Below are 20,518 nucleotides of genomic sequence, written 5' to 3' on the forward strand. Positions count from 1 at the left end.
ATATATATATATATATATATATATATATATATATTTATTTATTTTAACAAACCCTCCAACACAAACTACATTTCAAGTTCAACTAGTTCCAGAGGCAGGAACAGACCAGGACTCAAAAGGCAAGGAAGCGCCCATGAATGCCTACTATGCATTTACTTCCTGAGTGCCTACTATATATCAGTGATGAGAGATAAAACAGTAAGGAAGCCCTTAACCTCATTTAAGCCTCCACAAAAATGCTAAGACAGGTATGATTATTTCCACAAGCCAGAAAAAATGAAGAATATGATCGGTGCTAGCTGCAGTATTCAAATTTAAGCCAGTCTAACCCTAAAATCCATGTTCTCCTACACCTGTCTCTCCTATACCATGCTACCCACCAGAAAGTAGGGAAGTGGGCAGTCCTTTCTGAATATGGTAATAATATCAACCCAGTTAGTAAGAATTAAGTGAGATAATGTTGGAAATATTTTGAAAACTATATAGTACTACTCAGAAAAATCAAGTAACTTGCCTAAGACCACCTAGTTCATAAATGGGAAAGGCAGCACTCAAAATAAACTCTTCTGACTCCAAAGTTTGTAGCAGTACGCCTGGTCCAGGACTAAGAGAAACACACTTCTCTACCTCTAAGATTTAACATGCAAACATGTCACAGATATTCAATACCTATCTTGAATTGATTTAGTTTAATTAATGAAAAACATGAAGATTCAAGAGTCTTTCTTGGTTCTGTCTCCCTTAAAAGTAAAGAAATTAAAAACTGAAAATCAACACATACTCAGGAATCACTGGGGCCTCTGGATTTTTAGTGGCTACGTCTCTGTCCAAGTGTACTAAAAGCTAAATCTATTGCACATTTAAGTCCAAATCCCATATTATTTATTAGCACGTCAGACATTCACAAGGTATTACGTGTAATCTTTATACAATTGTAAATCTGAAGCCAAAAGTACAAAATTATACAACTCACAATGGCTAGGAGTCACATCTTATTTCATCTTTTTATCTGTCTCTCGAAAGATCCAACATTTTATACAGTTAGATAAATTATTTTGAGTCCTAGAGAGTTTTTTGACATACATTTTAAATGAAACAGACATGTTTCTACTTGTACTGCATTCCAAGGAGCTGCAATGACAAAAACAAAGCTACTGGCATCCCATACTTATGCAAATTGACCCATCTATTGACGTGAGTATTTAATGTATAATATTAGAAGGAATAATTACACAAGATAAGGAATAATTACACAAGATACAATGCAACTACTTTTCATGAAACTACAAACTACAAAAACTTGAAACCAGACAGTCTGATTGCTACTGCTGAATAATTCAAAATAGTACATGATGCCAAAGTTGAAATTTAGAGATAAATAGGTAAGTGATTGTGATTTCTGATAAAGGCTAAATTTACTCATTTATTAAAATTGAGTATAAGCAAAGCCTACAGGGCACTAAATTTTACTTGAGCAGTTATTTATAGAGAATTTAAAACATTTCATTTTTATCTCCCTTAACCAAAGGGATGAATATGACTGTTAATGACACAGAAGTGAAAAACCATTTGCAATCTTCTATTTACTTCCTTTTATGCTAAAATTAATGTTAAACCCTACTGGCATAAGTTTGAATTACCTTTAGCTTCCATTAGCTTTACTTACAGCTCTATTCATACATAAACACACACACTGAAAGAAGATAAAGGTAAAAAAGATACCAAAATAAGTATGCAAGATGCAAGGCAAAAAAGTCTTTATTCCCTTACAATTATACCTGTTGTGGTATAATTAATTAAATGACTAAAGTCATTTTACTTTGAAAATATGTAAGAGAATGCAGAAGCGGTAATTAAGTTTTTCACTTAGAAAAATATTCTACATAGTCATGAACTACTCAAACCAATGTGGATTCTTAACTATCTCATAATAAATTTAAATGAGTTACTATTACTAAACATTTATTTAGTGTCCTAGCTCAAAATATCAGCAACCTTTCTGAGAAATTATGCATTTTCACCCTCAGTGAAAATATACCTATATACAGACATCTTTTCATCATTTAAAAAAGCCCTACTGCAGAAACAAACTCTGTTGCTTTTGCTTACTTCTCTTTAAAAAATCCTAAATAAAATACCGTATTAGAGTTTAAATAAATACAAACAGTCCTGTGTAGAGTCAAACCTGGCAGCCCAGAAGAAATGACTAGAATAAATTTAAACCTTAGGTTTATGCATATACATACACACACACACACACACACACATACGTGTGTGTGTGTGTGTGTGTGTGTGTGTGTGTGTGTGTATGTCTTTCTCTTTTCGAGATAAATCTAAATAGGGAAATGGGTAGGAGGGAAAAAAAAAAGAAACTTATTTTTCTATCTTTTATGTTTCCTCCCTTGTGACTAGCAACAAAGCCCTTAAGAAAAAAGCTGTGTGTACGCTTTGGGGACAGTAGAGGAAAAAACCCTGAGACTGTTTTCAGTTCCATAAAAGTAAGGGGGAGGAGCAAGACAAAGATCCACAAAAGAAAAGATGAGCATTATAAATAATGCCCCTAAAGGGGTATGTTCTAACTCAATGCCCAGTGTTCTTCAAGGCAGTACTCCCCAACTTCTGATCATTTCCCTCTCCATCCAGAATCCTAATGATCTGGGCAAGGTGGTACTCTCACAAAGCCCACTTGCCTTTCTCTTGATAACAGCTAACTAAGCACCAAACATGGTACCAGATGGATTATCTTTTTTCATCCTCACAGCAATCTGAGTACTAAGGCTATGCCATGTTGAGTAACCTGTTCAAGGTCACAAGCCTGGTAAGGTAAGTGGTGGGGTCTGATCAGAAACCCAGAGGTCCTATTCTGATAACCAGTATAGTATATGGCCTTCTCTCTGGCAGATTCCAAAATCTCACATTTACTGGTAGAAGATGAGACCAATATAGAGGGAACTGCTTAAACTTGTCACATGTAAGCAGTAAGTATACATGTACACATAATAAAACCAAAGCAGAAAGAGCACAACTGCTTTGTTCTAAAAGGGATCAGGTATCAGAATAAAGTAGAATGCTTTTTCAAAATTTTAACAACTGTATTAAGATAGGTGATAGGGTGCACTGGGAACTCTAGAACCTAACTACTCGAAGTATGTACCAAACAGTAGCATCAACACTAGGAGTTTGTTAAAATGCAGAATCTCAGGTCCCACCTCACACCTATAAATCTGCATTTTAACAAGATTTTCAGGGAATTCATATGCACATTAAGGTTAAAAAAGCGCTGCTCCATAACCACTCTTTGAGTGGCAGTGGTCTAGAAAACAGCCTTGGCAATTCTCAAAAAATAAACTCCACTTAGAAATGTAGGACTTTCAAATCAACACACTATTTTCTGCTGAATTTGTAATTCTCAGAGTTTTCCTGCCACCAGCAACTCCAATGTTCTATGGCACTCTTCCAAAAAAAAAAGGCAACTGGACTTGCTCCTAGGGCCACAATGGCAGAATTTCTCAGAGGGGTATTTAAATTTAAAGCTAGAAGGCAGCGGTGCCCGGATGGTTCAGTCAGTTAAGCATCTGCCTTTGGCTCAGGTCATGATCCCAGGGTCCTGGGATGGAGCCCCACATGGGGCTCCCTGCTCAGCTGGGAGCCTGCTTCTCTCTCTCCCTCTGCCCCTCCCCCTGCTTGTAAGCACCCTCACACTCTCTCTCAAATGAATAAAATCTTTTCAAAAAATAAACAAAACAAATAAAAATAAAACCAGAAGACAGTCAAAAATTATATGCATATTGCCACTAATCATGAAGAGGGCTCATGCATAAAAGAATTTGTTGAAAAAAAATCCATAAAGATCATGTAGCTCAAAAAGATAAACCAGAGCTACAAATACTTGAGAAAAAAGAAGAAATAGATGGGACTCCACATTATAAATGTCAATTTCCCTTTAAGGTTTATTACATGAGATTAAACCAGTTAATTATACTATCTTAAGAGAACTGCCTAAAATTTTTTTAGACAAAATTTCCTTTCACAGAGAGTGTAGTAGCAAAAGTAGAGTCAAAATAGGCTAATTTTAGGGGCTTCTGGGTGGCTCAGATGATTAAGCCTCTGCCTCCGACTCAGGTCATGATCTTGGGGTCCTGGGATCAAGTCCCACATCTGGCTCCCTGCTCATCAGAAACCCTGTTTCTCCTTCTCCCTCTGCCCCTCCTCCTGCTCATGCTCTCTATCTGACTCAAATGAATAAATAAAATCTTTTTTAAAAAGGCTACTTTTAAAGCAGTAAAAGACTGAAATAGTTTAACCTAGTGTTTTTGAATTTATTTCTGAGTACTATATGCTAATTAAATTTATTTATAAAGACTTTTAATGAACTATAGTTGGCAAATTAAAATTCCTTTGTAATCTTAAGGCTTGCAGAAACTTGACAATATTTATCATGTGTAATGACTTTATATTTCTTAAATAATCATCTCAATTAAGAACAAATTGGCCAATCTGTGAACACTACATACCCAATGCACCAAGTCACTGGCACTGTTATACTCCCTAAAGTTTTAGAGGTTCTTAGGAGGAGGCAGAAATCAAAACAGAAAATCATTTTGGCTTCCATTTGTTATAGAGTCTCAAAAATTTTCCAAATACCTAAATATTAGGTAGATTGGGTATCTCTGTCCCATTATACATTTCTATATTATAAATTCTGTAACTTTTTTTAAAACAAAATATCCTCACAAATAATACTGCATAGAAAAGTATGATAATAACCTTTTAGTCTAACATCTTTATATAATCTAAAATGTACTGCTTCATTTGGACTGCCCAATTAAATTTTTAGAAAATATGACTGTAAAGTAGAATCTGGAAAAGATATTTAAAAAAAAAAACAAAAAAAAACAAAACAAAACCAGAATCCATGTAATATCAATCTGAACTAAAGTTATTTAAAGGTAAAGGTTTAAAATAGATGTATTGATTTAAAAATTTTCTTAAAATCTATGTGAACTCCTTCATCTTTGCAACTTTGAGGTAGTTATCTACATTTCTGAACCTTATTGAAATTCCATTCACGTCCTCAATCCAAGCAACGTGATAAAATTTGTCGGGTCAGACCTCTAAAGAACTTTAGCATCTGTTTGACCTTAAATAAATACAGGTTTTGGAGTCATAAAGACGTAAGTCTGAATCTATGTAATTGTTTGAATCCATACACTAGTATATACAAACCATACACTAGTTTGTGTGACCTTGGACAAACTACTTAACCTGTTTCTTTTATTGTTGTTAAGTGATAAATGTCATACCTGGGTGGGGGGAGGGGTCATATGAGAACCACATAAAGTATCCAGAATGGTTTTAATAAGTTAAACTAACCTTCATGAAAAATAGTTAAAAAACAAAATTAGCTCTCCAAATCTATACAAGATATGTAAGCATTACACAAATTATTTTTATCTTTCCTAAAGATTTGAAAGGAAGTAACATTTGATTAAATAACATTAAATAATAACATCTGAGAAAGTTGTTTAAACCAGAAATTATCTGGGGCCCCTGGGTGGCTCAGTGGGTTAAAGCCTCTGCCTTAGGCTCAGGTCATGGTCCCAGGGGCCTGGGATCTAGCCCCGCAGGGGGCTCTCTGCTCAGCAGGTAGCCTGCTTCCCCCTCTCTCTCTCTGCCTGCCTCTCTGCCTACTTGTGATCTCTCTCTGTCAAATATATAAATAAAAATCTTTAAAAAAATAAAATAAACCAGAAATTATCCAAGCTTTTGCTTGGATTTCTTGTAAAATATCTAAAATACTACCACATAGTGATTCTAATGTTTCATTTTAATTTCTTTTAAAGTTACTTCCATTTAATTAGTTTCTCAATAAAAAAATTCAATGAATTCATTGTTAAGCATTACTACATTTATTACTTTTAAAGTCCTTGAATATTTATTTATAACTTAGGGCCTTAAAAGCCATCAGACTTTGCATGTTTAACCTTTGCAACAAAAGAGTATAAAATATTTGTTTTATGCAGATTTTTGCTATGGCTGAAATTTAACAAGCTTACAAAGAGTTAACCAAGACCATGGGAAGTAAAGATACAGTGGCAATAAAATTTAATCCTGCAAATGCATGATTTTAATATGAATTTAGCATAAAGTACATCTCTCTTTAAAAAAAAATTTACATCCTGTTATCCTTTTATTCAAGTGAAATGGAATAAAGTTGAGGAAAAAAATTGACAGGTATGGATTAGAGATTTATAGATTCAAAAAAACATTCCAAATTTGTATAAGCTTTAAATGAATCATCTGATTTGTCTTCATTGTGTGATAAGTTTTGTGAACTTTGTTTCTCCCCACTGTTCTGTATTTAGTGGTTTAACAAAGTTAATGTGTATAAACCCAGCCCTGGAGAATCTGTAATTCTTACCAGAGAAAATGACAAGTACTCTGAATACTTTTTACATTTCACCATCCAATATTTTTTAGAGAATTAATGACATGTACGTCTTTATGTTCACTAAAAGTCTTTGTATTTAACATTGTACTTCAAAGGATCACGTTGTTTTGGACTCAGTTTGAAGGTATTATACTTCTTTCAGGAAAGAATTTTTACTATTTACAACATAATTAAAAGATTTCTAGAACTGGTACTCTAAACCTTCAGCAAAAATTAAAAATCATGTACATACAAAGCTGGGAGCAAAATCCTATTTATAAGGGCAAATACAGTTAAGTTTACAAATGACTGTAAAAAAGTCTACACTTTCGGGGCACCTGGGTGGCTCAGTGGGTTGAGGCCTCTGCCTTCGGCTCAGGTCATGATCCCAGGCTCCTGGGATCGAGCCCCACATCGGGCTCTCTGTGAAGCAGGGAGCCTGCTTCCCTTCCTCTCTCTCTGCCTGCCTCTCTGTCTACTTGTGATCTCTGTCTGTCAAATAAATAAAATAAAATCTTAAAAAGGAAAAAAAAAGTCTACACTTTCTTAGAAGCACAGGAGACATCTTTTTTTGATTAAAATACTAGTGCCCTTGATTTTCCACAATAAAAAGATTACTCACTTTGTTAGTTTTTTGTGGGAGGGAGGAAGGAGGAAAGTTGGAGAGAAGTATGTGAAATCCTACTTGACTAAAAAGGAATTTTAGTTGGTAGTTTTTCGTTTGTTTGGTTTGGTTTGGTTTGGTTTGGGGTTTGGGTTGTGTGTGTCTGTGTTGTGTGCACGCCGGCCTGGGGGGCGGGGGGGGGGGGGGGGGGGGGGGGAGGACGCGTAATGAGTAAAATGACAGTTTATGAAGCCCATAAAGTCTACCTTGGATCAAGTTCAAATTCACAAACTCCACAAAGTCTACGGATTTGCCTAGAGCCACAAAGAATAAAAATCAAGGCAGCACCGCCCGACTCTACACTGAAAGCGTATGGTGGACTTAACCTTTACTCACTGTCCTGCTGAGAGTAGACACACTGGTTCTTCGGGAAGAAAAAGCAAAAATCCCAAGGTCCTCATGCCACTGTCTTTAAAAAAAAAAAAAAAAAAAAAAAAAGAAGGAAAGGAAGAAAGGGAGGGAGGGAGGAAAGAAGAATAAAGAAAAAGGCCAAACAAGTGAACGCATTATACTAAGTAACCCGGGGCACTCAGCTGCCACTTACGTGACACTTTGGCACCGGCACGTACCTGTCTGCAAAAACATACCTTATTCTTCGCTCTTAAAACAGAAGCCTAGGTAGTAAAGATTAAGACGCAAAGTGTTAGCATTCCGATTGCAAAATAACCTACCTGTTAACGTAATTCTTTGGTCTGGAGGCACGGAGAGGACTTGGCTCTCATGCATTTTCAAAGGGCCCAGATTTGGAGAGGTTGCCTGCGCTCCCATGACTTTGGGGGGTGCCCCCCGGGAGCGACCCTTCATTCCCAAGGACAGCAGACGTCCTTTGTACATCCACTTCTGCAGCTTCTTGACTGTCACCGCGGGAGGCTTGAGGAAGGGGAGCCCCTCCTGGCAGTCTTCTTTGCCGCTGCGTACCACAGCGGACCCCGCAGGTTCCCTGAAAGGGCTTCCTGAGGAGCGGCCGGGGTCCCTGGAGCGGGAAGTCAGGAGGCCGGAGGGCGCGGCGGCCGGGACGCTGCCTCCGCTCCAGCCGTCCATCCCGCCTCCACGTGGCGGGGGCTCGTCCAGGTCTCCGCGCACGCCGCACCTGATCCAGCTGTCGCTCGGCCACCGCTGGAAGGGAAGAGGCTTGGCACCCACCCGGAGGCTCTCGAGGCTTCTGCTGCAGGACAGCCGCATCCGAGGAGTCCGCAGGCGGCCTCTCCCCGACTCCCTCGGAGGCGACCGGGGGGGGGACACCTGCTGCCAAGGGCGGCCACCGCCTCCCCGCTGCCAGTCTTGGGGGCAGGCTCGGCGGTCCGCAGCGCCGCAGGGGGAAGGCGGCTGGCCCAGCGCCCGGGCTCCCACAAGGCAGCCGCGATCCGCCCAAGCCCTGTCGCCCCGCCGCGCGCCCGAGTCAGGGGGCAGGTCGTGCATGGCCTGGATCAGCAGATAATAGGCCTCTCGCAACTGGGTCTGCAGCCTGCCTGTCTCCTGGCGGCCGCCCTCCGCCCCCGGGGAGGAGCCCGCCGCCGGGGGAGGCGGGGGCCACCGCTCCGCCTCCGCCCCCTTAGGCTTGGGCGCCGAGTGGGAGCCGCCGGGCAGGTTCTCGTAGTAGTCGGCGTCGTCCTCCCGGTCGTCCTCCTCCTCTCCGCTGCCTTCGGAGCACGGCGGGGCGTGCAGACAGGCGCGAGGAAGCCCGCCACCCGAGGAGAAGGCCTCCTTCCCGCCGCGCTGACGAGGCCCGAGCGCTCCCCACTGCTCCGGGCGCCCTCCGGGGACCCGCGCCTCGGGAGCCCACGCGTGCGGCGACGGCGGGGGCTGCTCCAGGCTCGGCCGGGCTGCGCGGGCGTGCTTGCCTGGGCGGGCGTCCGGAGCACGGCCGGCGTCTCCCTCGGCAACCGCGGAGGCCGCCACGGTAGCTGCCGCGGCCGCCCGGAGCCCGAGCCCCCCGGCGGCGCGGGGGCTCCGCCTCCCCCGGAGCCTGGACAGCGTCCTTCTGAGGGGGTCCGCCATCCCTTCCGCCTCAACACCCAGGCTCGCCCCCGCTGCGAGAAGAGGACAGAGCCCAGTTCGGGGGAAATCTGTGCTCGCGGAGGCGGTGGCGACGGCGGCGGCTCCCCATGACCGGCGCTGGCCCTCGCGGGCTCCTCACATACTTGGCATAACTCTGCCGCGGGAAGGGGTGGGGGAGGGCGGCGGCACCGCAGAGCGCATGCCCCGGAGCCTCGGGCCGCGACGGGGCGCGCAGTCTGCGGGCGGCGGAGCGGCGTTCTCCCGGGTGGGCGCCGGGCGAGGCAGAGGGCGGGAGGGGAGGAGGGCAAGAGTGACCTAACGGAGACCCGGGGACCCGAGAGGGAGCGCCCAGAGGGTGGGGAGGAGTGGGGCGGGGCGGAGGATAGGTGGACTGTGAGAGTTGAGGCAGAAAAAAGAATGAGCGGGAAGGTGTCTCGACGGGAAGGCTGCAAAGTTTTGGAGAAAGGGAAAGTGCCCTCCTGGCTGCCACTCCGTCACCTTCACCCCCTGCCCATTGCCACCATTGCACGAGGCGTGTCTAATGTAACAAGTCCCAGCTTGAGAGAAAACAAAGATCGTTTTGACGGACATAGTGTGAGTACAGGTGTATCTCATTGAGTGCAATGTGTTCTAGAAACATTCCTAACCATTTTAATGACGGAGAGCTAGCTATTTAAAGGAAATTTGCAGAGATATCTTTTCAGTGAAGAAGAATCCTTTTGCCCCCAAAACCACCACTTTGTCCCGTCTTTCTTTAATGAATGCATACTACCACAAAATTCTGATTATCAACCAAAACTGATTATAAAATGGAGACGCAGAAGTAGTGGCCCCCCCCTTTCAGCCCACTAACACTTCATTTTAATGAAAACGGGTTGAGAAAAAATTGGGAAACAGTGTTAGTTGGAAATACCAACTCTCTTAAAAATATTAAATCCTGGGGCACCTGGGTGGCTCAGTGGGTTAAAGCCTCTGCCTTCGGCTCGGGTCATGATCTCAGGGTCCTGGGATTGAGCCCCGCATCGGGGCTCTCTGCTCAGCGGGGAGCCTGCTTCCCCCTCTCTCTCCGCCTGCCTCTCTGCCTACTTGTGATCTGTCTGTCAAATAAATATATAAAATCTTTAAAAAAAACATATTAAATCCTATATTCTGTGTAACAGTTGCAAAGTACCTTGAGTTGCCACAGGTGAATGGACCTATCCCTGTTTGGTAAGAATCATCATTGCTGTCATCTCTGATTTCAGTTACATTTTTTTAAAAGATTTTATTTATTTATTAGAGCAAGTTGGGGAGGGGGCAGGAGAGGGAGAAGCTGATTCCCCTCTGAGCCCATCCACCGCAGGACTCCATCCCAGGACCCTGAGATCCTGACCTGAGTCCAAGTCAGACACTTCACTGACAGCCACCCAGATGCCCCCAATTACTTTTATTTATTTAATGTTTATATATATTAGAAAAGGGCTTTTGTCTGAGTAGCTCATGAATGTACTCCTAGCTCCCAACACAGTACTCGCACATGATAAGAATTCAAGAAATACTTGTTGAATAAATGAATGCTTGCATAACTAAATAAAAGAATTTAGTCCCGGGGGTTCTGGCTGGCCCCATCAGTAGGGCATGCAACTCGACCTCAGGGTGGTAGGTTGGAGCCCCACATGCCCCATCTTGGACAGAAGTAACTTGGAAAAAAAAAAAAAGAATTTGGTCCTAACTTATCCAATTTCCAAATATATTTATGTAAGTTTCATTTTCCCCCACCAGTTAAAGACTCCGATCTCTAAATGTGCTTTGGCATATACCACTTTCTTTAGTATCTAGTCCCTACCTCCTTGAATAATTTTGCCTGCATCTTGCATCTCCATTTGCAAAAATGTTACCGATCCTTTAAGACACCATTCAACTGCCTTCTCTCAGAAGTCCTCTCTGATATTCCAGATGGACATGATCTCTCATTCTTCCAAACTCCAGGAGTACTTTATTCATATCCATTCATAGTGTATTTATTGGTTTTTGTTTTCTACAAAGTATGCCTTATCTCTCCTGCCAGAAAATTCATAAAATCCTTATGAGCAGATACTATTTGTAATTGACTTCTGTATTCTCCACAGAGCATAAGTATAGCATCTTTTATGATAAATAAATATTTTTGAATTAATGTCAGTTTTAATTTAGAGGAAACAAACAGCTTTTATTTCCAATCCATTGCCTAACTCTCCACTAGACCATATTATATTAGTGTTGTTTTAAAATTCTCTTAGAGGGCGCCTGGGTGGCTCAGTGGGTTAAGCCTCTGCCTTTGGTTCAGGTCATGATCTCAGGGTCCTGGGATTGAGTCCCCCATCAGGCTCTCTGCTCAGTGGGGAGCCTGCTCCTCCTTTCTCTCTTCCTGCCTCTCTGCCTACTTGTGATCTCTCGCTGTCAAATAAATAAATAAATAAAATCTTTTAAAAAAATAAATAAAATTCTCTTAGTTATGAGTAAGAAATACTTTTGTTTGTTAAATAATTTAATCCTCATCTAGGAAAATACTGTGAAATGTTAAACTATAATTTGCATGCATTACTATTTATAGTCCTACAGTATTTTTATTCCATGGAGCAAAGGCTATTTAATGAATAATCAAGGCATACAATTATGTCCCAGGGAAATAGTCCCACAGGAAATGACTGACAGTAAATCTGCCAATAATGGTGTCTGTAAACACAATTCGATCTCTATCTCAGAAATTATTTCATTCCAACTCTTGTAAGTTAACAGTTGTGAAGTATACCATAAATTGCATATATGTGTAAAAATGAACACAAAAATATAACCTTGAAAGTCTAGGTTGAACTTTAATTCAGCTTGTCAACTTGTCAACTTATTGATTTCAGGAGTTATAAATACATTGGCCCATATCAAATACTACACGTTGTTCTACACATTACTCAGGACTAAGTCTGAACACAACTGAACTTAATGCCACTTAGAAGCAGAAAATGTTCTATCACATAAATTCACAATTTTTAAAGGGTCACAACAGAAGTTAATAAGGCAGTTAAGGCTATATGATACTAAACAATGACCTTTGCAAATCCCTCTGTATGTGTATTGCAATTCAGTAAAAAGTTTATAAAAATGTAACTACAAAGACAGTACCCACAGAATTTACATTACACATACAATTAAGATGGTGACAAGATATGAACATGAGTTAAACTTCGTGAAATCTTTTTTGTGTTTTAACCATTTTACCCCATTCTCTCAGTTATCTCGATTTTCATATATTTCTAATCAACAGATTCCTACAAAAATTAAGGGGTGGGGATACATTTTCTAGTGTTTGTACTTGTTTCTCACTGACTTGGGAATCATTTTGATGTCCTGTGAATTAACAACTATGTCGGCACAGTCACAAAAGATGAAACAACTATGGGATAATAGGACTCCAGTAAGGCAGGGAGCCAAACTAGGGATGGGGTAGTACTGACTCAGTCTGGGAGAAGAAGTGGGAGCAGGGCAGGTTGAGACAGAGGGCTAAGTTTAACAGTAATACAAAGCAAATGTCTAGGTATGTTATGGTTATTTTCTAAGCAATTTAGAGTGCACTTCTGTCTCACTGCTGTTCAGTCTTCCATTGGAGTCTTAGTGGAACCAAGGACAAATTTAACTCCGGCATTTGCCCAGTTCCCTCTCTCTCTCTCTCTCTCTCTCTCTCTCTCTCTCAGCTGCCTTCCAGGGCTCCTCTGGTGTAGAGCCGCCTGGTCTGCCATGATGCCAGTCCATCGATATTGAGTAAAAGTGTTCTAACCCACAACTGACCACACTGCCACTGCCCTGAGACTCAAAGATGGCATGTCCTCAATATAACATTTTTTCTGTTAATTTTTTCCATAATTAATATTTGGCAACTAGTCATGTTCCTTACCTCATCCCCTACCTTGAACCAAAGCAATATAAAGGAGACTTTTGCCTAATGTTTTAGAAATATATAATGTTTTAGAATATTCACTATTTCACACTTTTTTTTCCAAGATTTTATTTATTTGACAGAGAGATGTCGAGAGAGGGAATATAAGCAGGGGGAATGGGCGAGGGAGAAGCAGGCTTCCCGCTGAACAGGGAACCTGATGTGGGGCTCCATCCCAGGACCCTGGGATCATGGCCTGAGCCGAAGGCAGACGCTTAACAACTGAGCCATCCAGGTGTCCCTATTTCACATTTTCTTATCGTATATTTAGGATGTGTAGAGTAAGTTCCTCAAAGTTACCATAATAAGTGAAAGGGAATTCAAACCTCATCTATCTGATTCCAGAACCACTATAGTCTACAGCCCTGGGACATTTCCCTATAGAGAAAAATAGAATATCCATTCACTATAATAGTACCTGCACTGACCTAAAACTTTGTTTTCATAAATTTAGTTGGTCACCTTTCAGAAGAGTTTAATATTTCTGAGCTTTTGTGAATCCAGTGGATAATTAGAAAGATACTTGTTGAAGATTTGAATGCTTTTCTGTGTAGTCCTCTTCAAAGGTGTTAGGACGGGGGCACCTGGGTGGCTCAGTGGGTTAAGCCTCTGGCTTTGGCTCAGGTCATGATCCCAGAGTCCTGGGATCAAGCCCCACATCGGGCTCTCTGCTCCTCAGGGAGCCTGCTTCCCTCTCCCTCTTCCTACCTCTCTACCTCCTTGTGATCTCTCTCTGTCAAATAAATAGAATCTTTAAAAAAAAAAAAGTGTTAGGACGAAATCCTGTAATATATTCTCATTTAACTGCAAGTATTAAGCCACAATGTGCAACTCCATCCTAGAAACTCTAATTTTAAAAGTTGGACAAACTACAATATTTTAAAGGCAAAATATATGCATCCTTATCCAGGCACTCTCAGATGAGCCTCTTTTATTTTTTATTTTATTTTATTTTTTTTAAGATTTTTATTTATTTGCCAGAGAGAGAGAGCGCGCATACAAGTAGGCAGTGAGGCAGGTGGGGGTGGGGGGGGGGAGCAGGCTCCCTGCTGAGGAGAGAGCCCAATGTGAGGCTGGATCCCAGGACTCCAAGATCATGACCTGAGCCGAAGGCAGAGGCTTAACGTCACCCAGACGCCCCAGATGAGCCTCTTTTAGAAATGAACTGAGGGGATAGCCTGTCCCTCCTAAGTGATTTGTATCTCGGGGTAACTCACAGTTGATGGAGGGAAATAGTTGTTTGTTTGTTTGTTTGTTTCAAAGCTGTTAATCTAATAAAAAGAACCAGTGTCATATTTTTTCTTTCTGATGAAATACTGGATCTAATGATGGAGCTCGAAAAAAATCACAAGTGGCTACTCACATTACCAAGAGGGAGACACAGCCTGACATTACATGGCCTCTGGTTGAGTACCAACCACCATCTGTGGGGTATTCTTACCAGAAATGAACCTGAGTTTGATCAACCTCAAGATCTGATTACCAGTTTTCAGGAACTGCAGAGAACAGAGGAGCATGCTAACACCAGGGGGCTGCAATTATAAAATCCAGACTATGGGAAAGTACAGGCCAGAGGATTCAGTTTCTTCAACCTATTAACCAACTGCACGATATGGACTTTTTTTCTTTTAAGTAGGAATCTAACTTTCCAAATGGATGTTGGCAACTGTTTAAAGCAACATGATTTTGAGGGGGCCAGACAGTTTACACTGCGGGGATTGTACGAGAATATTGAAATCTAGGTCTAGACTGTAATTCTAATCCAAATCTGACGTAGTATAATAGAAATTATTTGAAATCAGATAGAACTAGTTCACATCCTAATCCTGATCAGTCACATACCCCAAACCCACAGATCGTGGTGAGTGAGCTCTTGCTCAGCTTTGCCAATTCCAGATCATTATTCCTCCTTCTTCCTGAAAATCCACTTCTCTCTTGAAATAGACAGCATTCAACTACATCACCTGCCACCTCTGATTTTCGCTGTCATCTGCCAACTTCTCCTTTGTTCATTCTAGCATCTGCCCCGCTATCTCTCTGCCATTTTTCCTGTCATTATTATTTGTGATTTTGTTATTTATGAAAACGATCCAATAACCTGGTCTATTTTTTTTAGTGGGTTTTTTTTTTTTTTTGCCTATTTTTTTTTAACTTTTCTAATAATCTTGTTCTCCACCCACCTCGGCCACCCAGTCTGAGTCATACATTAGACTTCATCATAACCAGTACCTGCAAACACTCCAGGCACCACTTCCTACTTTTTAGCACTCAGGCTCCAACAATATTTTGATCCCACTGTCCCTCCGGTCCACCACTCCTCTTCTGTCCTTTCTTCTCTGTTTGGGTTGCATGCATGGCCCCCATACAATCACTCCCTTGCATACATCCTCAACTCTCTCATCCTCTCTCCCACTGTCCTCCTCACGTGGCGAAACTTCAACCATGGTTACAACTAACTTTCCCACAAACTTCATGTTGATACTTGGATGACTTATGTGGCTGGTGAAAAACATACTAGAACCTCCCCCTGGTCCCTCAGTGCTGCCAAATGACTCCACTAAATATCCTTAGCCCATTCATTCCCGTCTTTTTCTCAACTTTTTGACACCACTATCCCCTTCTCACTGTCAGTTATCACTTCTCTTTTTTTGTGAAACTGAAGTAACAGAAACATTCAGGGGAGAATGGCTTCAACCTCCCACCACCAGATCTCCCAGCTGGCATTACTTGCACTCTGAAATTCCACCTCGGGTCCCCTTAGGACAGATGAGATTTTGCCCCTGTGCCTACGGGAGGTCAACTCTCCACCCTCCTACCTGTCTCCTCCCCTTCCTCCTCTCACTGCCCTCCAATCACATTGGCTTCCTTGTTCTTCCAACACACCAAACACACTCGTCTCTGAGCCTTTGCACTTGCTGTTCCCTCTGTGCAACTTCCTCAAGTCTCAGCTCAAATGTCATCTGCTCAGAGGGCCCTTGACCATTTTACTTAAAATAATACCCCGACACTTACTCTCCATTCATTTTGCTTTCTTTTTCTTCACTGTACTTATTTCTAGTTAGTATTACATTAGATGTCTATTGATTTATGTGACTCCACCACCATCACCACTAAATGCCATAACACCACTTTGTAGGATATTTCTGGAATGCGTAGATGTTCCATATGTATTCGTTAAATGAATATGAGATCTTCATGCCCAAGAGCAAGTTAACATATGTTACCATTTCCTTCATGGTAAAACTGATTGCTATTATTCTATGATGTATCTTAAAGAAGATTAAAAGAGGTAACATAGATGAACCTTGAATACATTATACTAAGTCAAAAAAGTCAGCCTCAAAAGGCCATATATTTTACTATTCCATTTCTATGAACTGTCCAACATAAGAAAATCCATAGAGACAGAAAGTAGATTACTGGTTGCCTGGGGCTGGGAGAAGGGGGGAATGAGGATTGATTGCCGAAGGGTGTGAGTTTCTTGTTAGAATGATGAGAACGTTCTTGAATTAGATTGCAGTAATGTTTGTACAGCCTTGTAAATACACAAGAAACCACTGATGTGTTTCTTAGAATGGTTCATTTTATGGTAAGCAAATTATATCTCCATTTTTTAAACAAAGGAGCAGTATTTCTCTGCCCTTGTAAATTTAACTATATTCCCAGCTAACATTCATGGAAAATGTCAGTTCAAAAGAAAAGATTTTAAGGGAAGCATTAAGAGAAGATTGTAGATGCAAATAAGAATAGTTCAAAATGTGTTTCATTGGGTATTCGCTGTCAGAAATGTTTTTCACATACCAAATCCAGCTTTTCAATAGTGCGTTCAATTCAAAATTTTCTTACTTAAAGTTTACTTTTCTCTATCAATTACCAAATGGGTTCAAATGCAGACTTACAAAATTAAATAAGCAACCTCAACCTCTCACTACCACCAAAAAAACAAAAGCAAAAACATTTCAGCACTTAGAAATAACTTCCTTTCATCTCCTACTGGAAACTCACAGTTCTTTCATGCAAACAAAATGAAAGAGCATTACTTATAGGCAAGAAGCTACTAAGAAAAACCATAATTACACCAAAAGAGATAAGAAAGTAAACACATATTTAGCCTTTTGTATTCTTTTAAATTCAAATTGTGGTAATGTATCACTTATGTACAAGAAAGGGGAGCACAGTATATGCAAGGACAGAAACATCCATTCAGTGTAGAAACAGTGGATCCCAAGAAATTCCAAGAAATTTCAGGTGGTGTCATGGACTGAAGAGTTGAATTGTGTCTTTCCAGATTGTATATGTTGGCCCCTCAATGTGATGGTGTCTGGAAGTAGGGCCTTTGAGTTGCAAGGGATGGACCCTGGTCTGATGGGATTCACGTCCTTATAAGAAGGGACAACAGACAACCTGATTCCCATCTGGGAAACAGACCAAGGAAAGTCCATGTGAGCTGTCTTAATCCATTTGGGCTGCTGTCACAGAAATACCACAGACTGGGTGGCTTATAAACAATGAACATTTATTTCTCACAGTTCGAGGTCAGGGAATCCAAGATCAAGGCACCAATAGACTTGGTGTCTGGTGAGAGCCCACTTCCTGGTTCGTATAGGGCTGGCTTTTCTCTGTATCCTCACATGGTGGAAGGGGCAAGGAAGCTTCTGGAGTCTCTTTTGTAAGAGCACTAATTCCATTCCACCTCTAGGATCTAATCACCTTGCAAGAGCCCCACCTCTAAATACTACCCAAATACCTTGGGCCTTAAGATTTAACATATGAATTAGGGGGCACACAAACATCCAGTCTATGGGATGGGCACACAGTGAGGCGGCCGTCCTCCACAAGCCAAGGAGAGAACCCTTACAGCAACTGACCATTCTGGCACACTGACCTCGGACTTGTAGCCTCAAGAATTGTAGGAAAATTTATTTCTGCTGGCTGAATCACCTAGCCTACTGTGTTTTGTCATAGCAGCAGTGTAAGCAGACTAAAACAAGTAGGTTCTCTTAGAATAAAAGAGTTAAGCGTCTGCCTTCGGCTGGAGTTGTGATCCCAGTGTCCTGTTATCGAGTCCGGTATAGGGCTCCTTGCTCAGCAAGAAGTATGCTTCTCCCTCTCCCTCTGTCCCCACTCATGCTCTCTGTCTCTCTGTCAAATAAAGAAATAAAATCCTTAAAAAGGAAAGAGAGAGAGAGAGAGGGAGGGAGATTTTAAAGTAACATGATTTGGGGCACCTGGGTAGCTCAGTGAGTTGAGTGGCCAAATCTTAGTTCTGCTCAGGTCATGATCTCATGGTCCTGGCATGGAGCCCCCTGCATGGCGGCTCTGTGCTCAGCAGGGAGTCTGCTTGTGGATTCTCTCTCTCCCTCTTCCTCTGCCCCTCACCTAGTTCTCTCTCTCTCTCTCTCAAATAAATAAAAAAGTAAATCTTTTAAAAAAGTGAATAATAAAAAAAAATAAAGTAACGTGTTTTCAAAGGGTTAAAGATATGTAAATTAGGCAACAAAAGATTTAGCTTTATGTATATTTGTGATAATAGTGATAAATCACACCATGAAGTTTGGACAGTTTCTTTGCTCTAAAAAGTTCTGTCTCTGTTTATTAATCATAAGACAGTAATCACCAAAGAAATGCTTTTTTGCATTCTATTTTTCTTGAAGTCTGGGACTGTGTTTTGTTCTCCCACAGGCCCCAGCACTGGACATCTTTATGCATCTCTTGAAGTCTGGATACCAGTCTCAAGTCACATTCCTGTTCACAAAACATACCTTTCTACCATTTTTACTAAACAACTTATCCAAGGGTGAATAAAGTTCTTTCTCCCACTACTAATGCATTCAAGATAAAGAACAAGACTTTCTATCTTATCACCAGAATAAACAAAATCATCATTCTATTGATTCATTTCAGATGAAGCATGGTGACAGTTTTCCTGGGTACACCTAGACATGCACTGCTGGGTATACCCGCTGCTCAGTGGGGAGCTGGCTTCTCCCTCTCCCTCTGCAACTCCCCCTGCTCATGCTCATGCTCGCTCTCTCAAATAAATAACAAAGTTTTAAAAAATGAATTTCATGTAAAGACAACTTGACATCATATATCTCCGGCAGGGTCCAAACTCAGAGCCCACCAGGATCAGGCAGGTCCTGACAATGAATGAACCATTCCAGGTGTAGCAACCCAACGACCATGCTTGCCTATTAAAAGGGAAAAACTGTTTTCTCAGCTCAAGAAATGATGAAGGTCATTTGAGAGAGAGAGAGAGCATAAGTATGAGCAGGGAGAGGGAGAAGCAGGATCCTGAACCAGGGATTGAACCCAGGATCCTGATATCATGACTTGAGCCAAAGCCAGATGCTTAAGTGACTGAGCCACCTAGGTGCCGCATAATGAAAAAATCACTGCCTCATCCTTGTCTCCCGGTCTTGCTTTTAACCCTTTGGCTATGGAAGTGGGTTTCGCATTTAAAAAAATACTATCAAGGCTAACTTGTGTGTTACCTCAGATAACTGAGAAAAGAAGTTCATGTAACCATTTCCCCAGCCCCAAACACACATACCCACATTTCCACATGAAGGATAGTTACTGCTGGGAAACTGTGTTTTTCAATATTTCAACAACCTCATTAGAAGTATTAAAATAATATTCTGGTCATACAGAACAATTATCTTAGAGCGTGGTGTTTTATTATAAACATGGACATGGTACTTGCTAGTGTATTTGATCGAACATGTCTGAGGAATGAAAACATAAAAACTTATTTTACAACAAGAATTTTAAATGGCCCAATAAGGAATGTCATTTCTACCAGGATCTTTGTGAAATTACATTGGGGGAAAAATGTTTTTCTTTAAATGCAGGAGAAGTTCACTTATCTGAAAACTTTTTTTTTTTTAAACTATGCACACCAGTCAGCAACCTCATAATTACATACCCAAAGATTGTTCAAATAAAAAGGGAACAAAGCTCCTAAGCAAAGTTCAATGCATATGTCAAGACTGCCTGAAGGTATAATAAGTTTTATGTCTCTGTTTACCCCAGGAGTAAATTAAATAAATGCATATTTAATATATGAATCACAGTTATATTTGGTCTGCATACTACAGAGAGAAACAAGTCTTTCTCAGGTAAAACTTATTAATGAAAACTGAACATATTCCCACAGATCTAGATAGTTCCTCCTTAGAATGCAGTCATGACAAATACCGTAGAATATCTGCAACGCAAAAAGTCAGGCTAAGGTTGTAGATAAAATGTTCACTCTCTCTCTTAATTACAGAACATGGACACAACGCACACAGCACCTCTTTAAGGACTCTGAAAACTAAACAGGAGCAAATGGATTGGGAAAAGCACAGATTTCAAAGCACCACCAAACTGGTCCAATATTCTTTGACCCAAATACAAGGCACCTTCACACTTGGAAATGACCCTGGGGCCCCAAAGGGAAAGTTTCAGGAGAAGCCCTCTAGTCTTTCAAAGA

At 41.2% G+C, this 20,518-nt stretch overlaps 1 protein-coding gene across 1 annotated transcript in view; it reads right to left on the reverse strand.

Annotated features, from left to right (window-relative positions):
- LOC111143459 (synapse defective Rho GTPase homolog 2) overlaps window positions 1-8,528 on the reverse strand; it is a 45,116-nt gene extending 36,588 nt beyond the window's left edge. Inside the window, exon 1 of the mRNA XM_022497216.1 lies at window positions 7,766-8,528. Within this exon, the coding sequence (XP_022352924.1) occupies window positions 7,766-8,513 (748 nt within the window). The 5' untranslated portion in view covers window positions 8,514-8,528. The remainder of the gene's footprint in view (window positions 1-7,765) is intronic.
- Window positions 8,529-20,518: the final 11,990 nt, after the last annotated feature.

The sequence above is a fragment of the Enhydra lutris genome, unplaced genomic scaffold (genome assembly GCF_002288905.1).
Source record: "Enhydra lutris kenyoni isolate GAN:26980312 unplaced genomic scaffold, ASM228890v2 scaffoldscaffold9, whole genome shotgun sequence".
Lineage (NCBI taxonomy): Eukaryota > Metazoa > Chordata > Mammalia > Carnivora > Mustelidae > Enhydra > Enhydra lutris.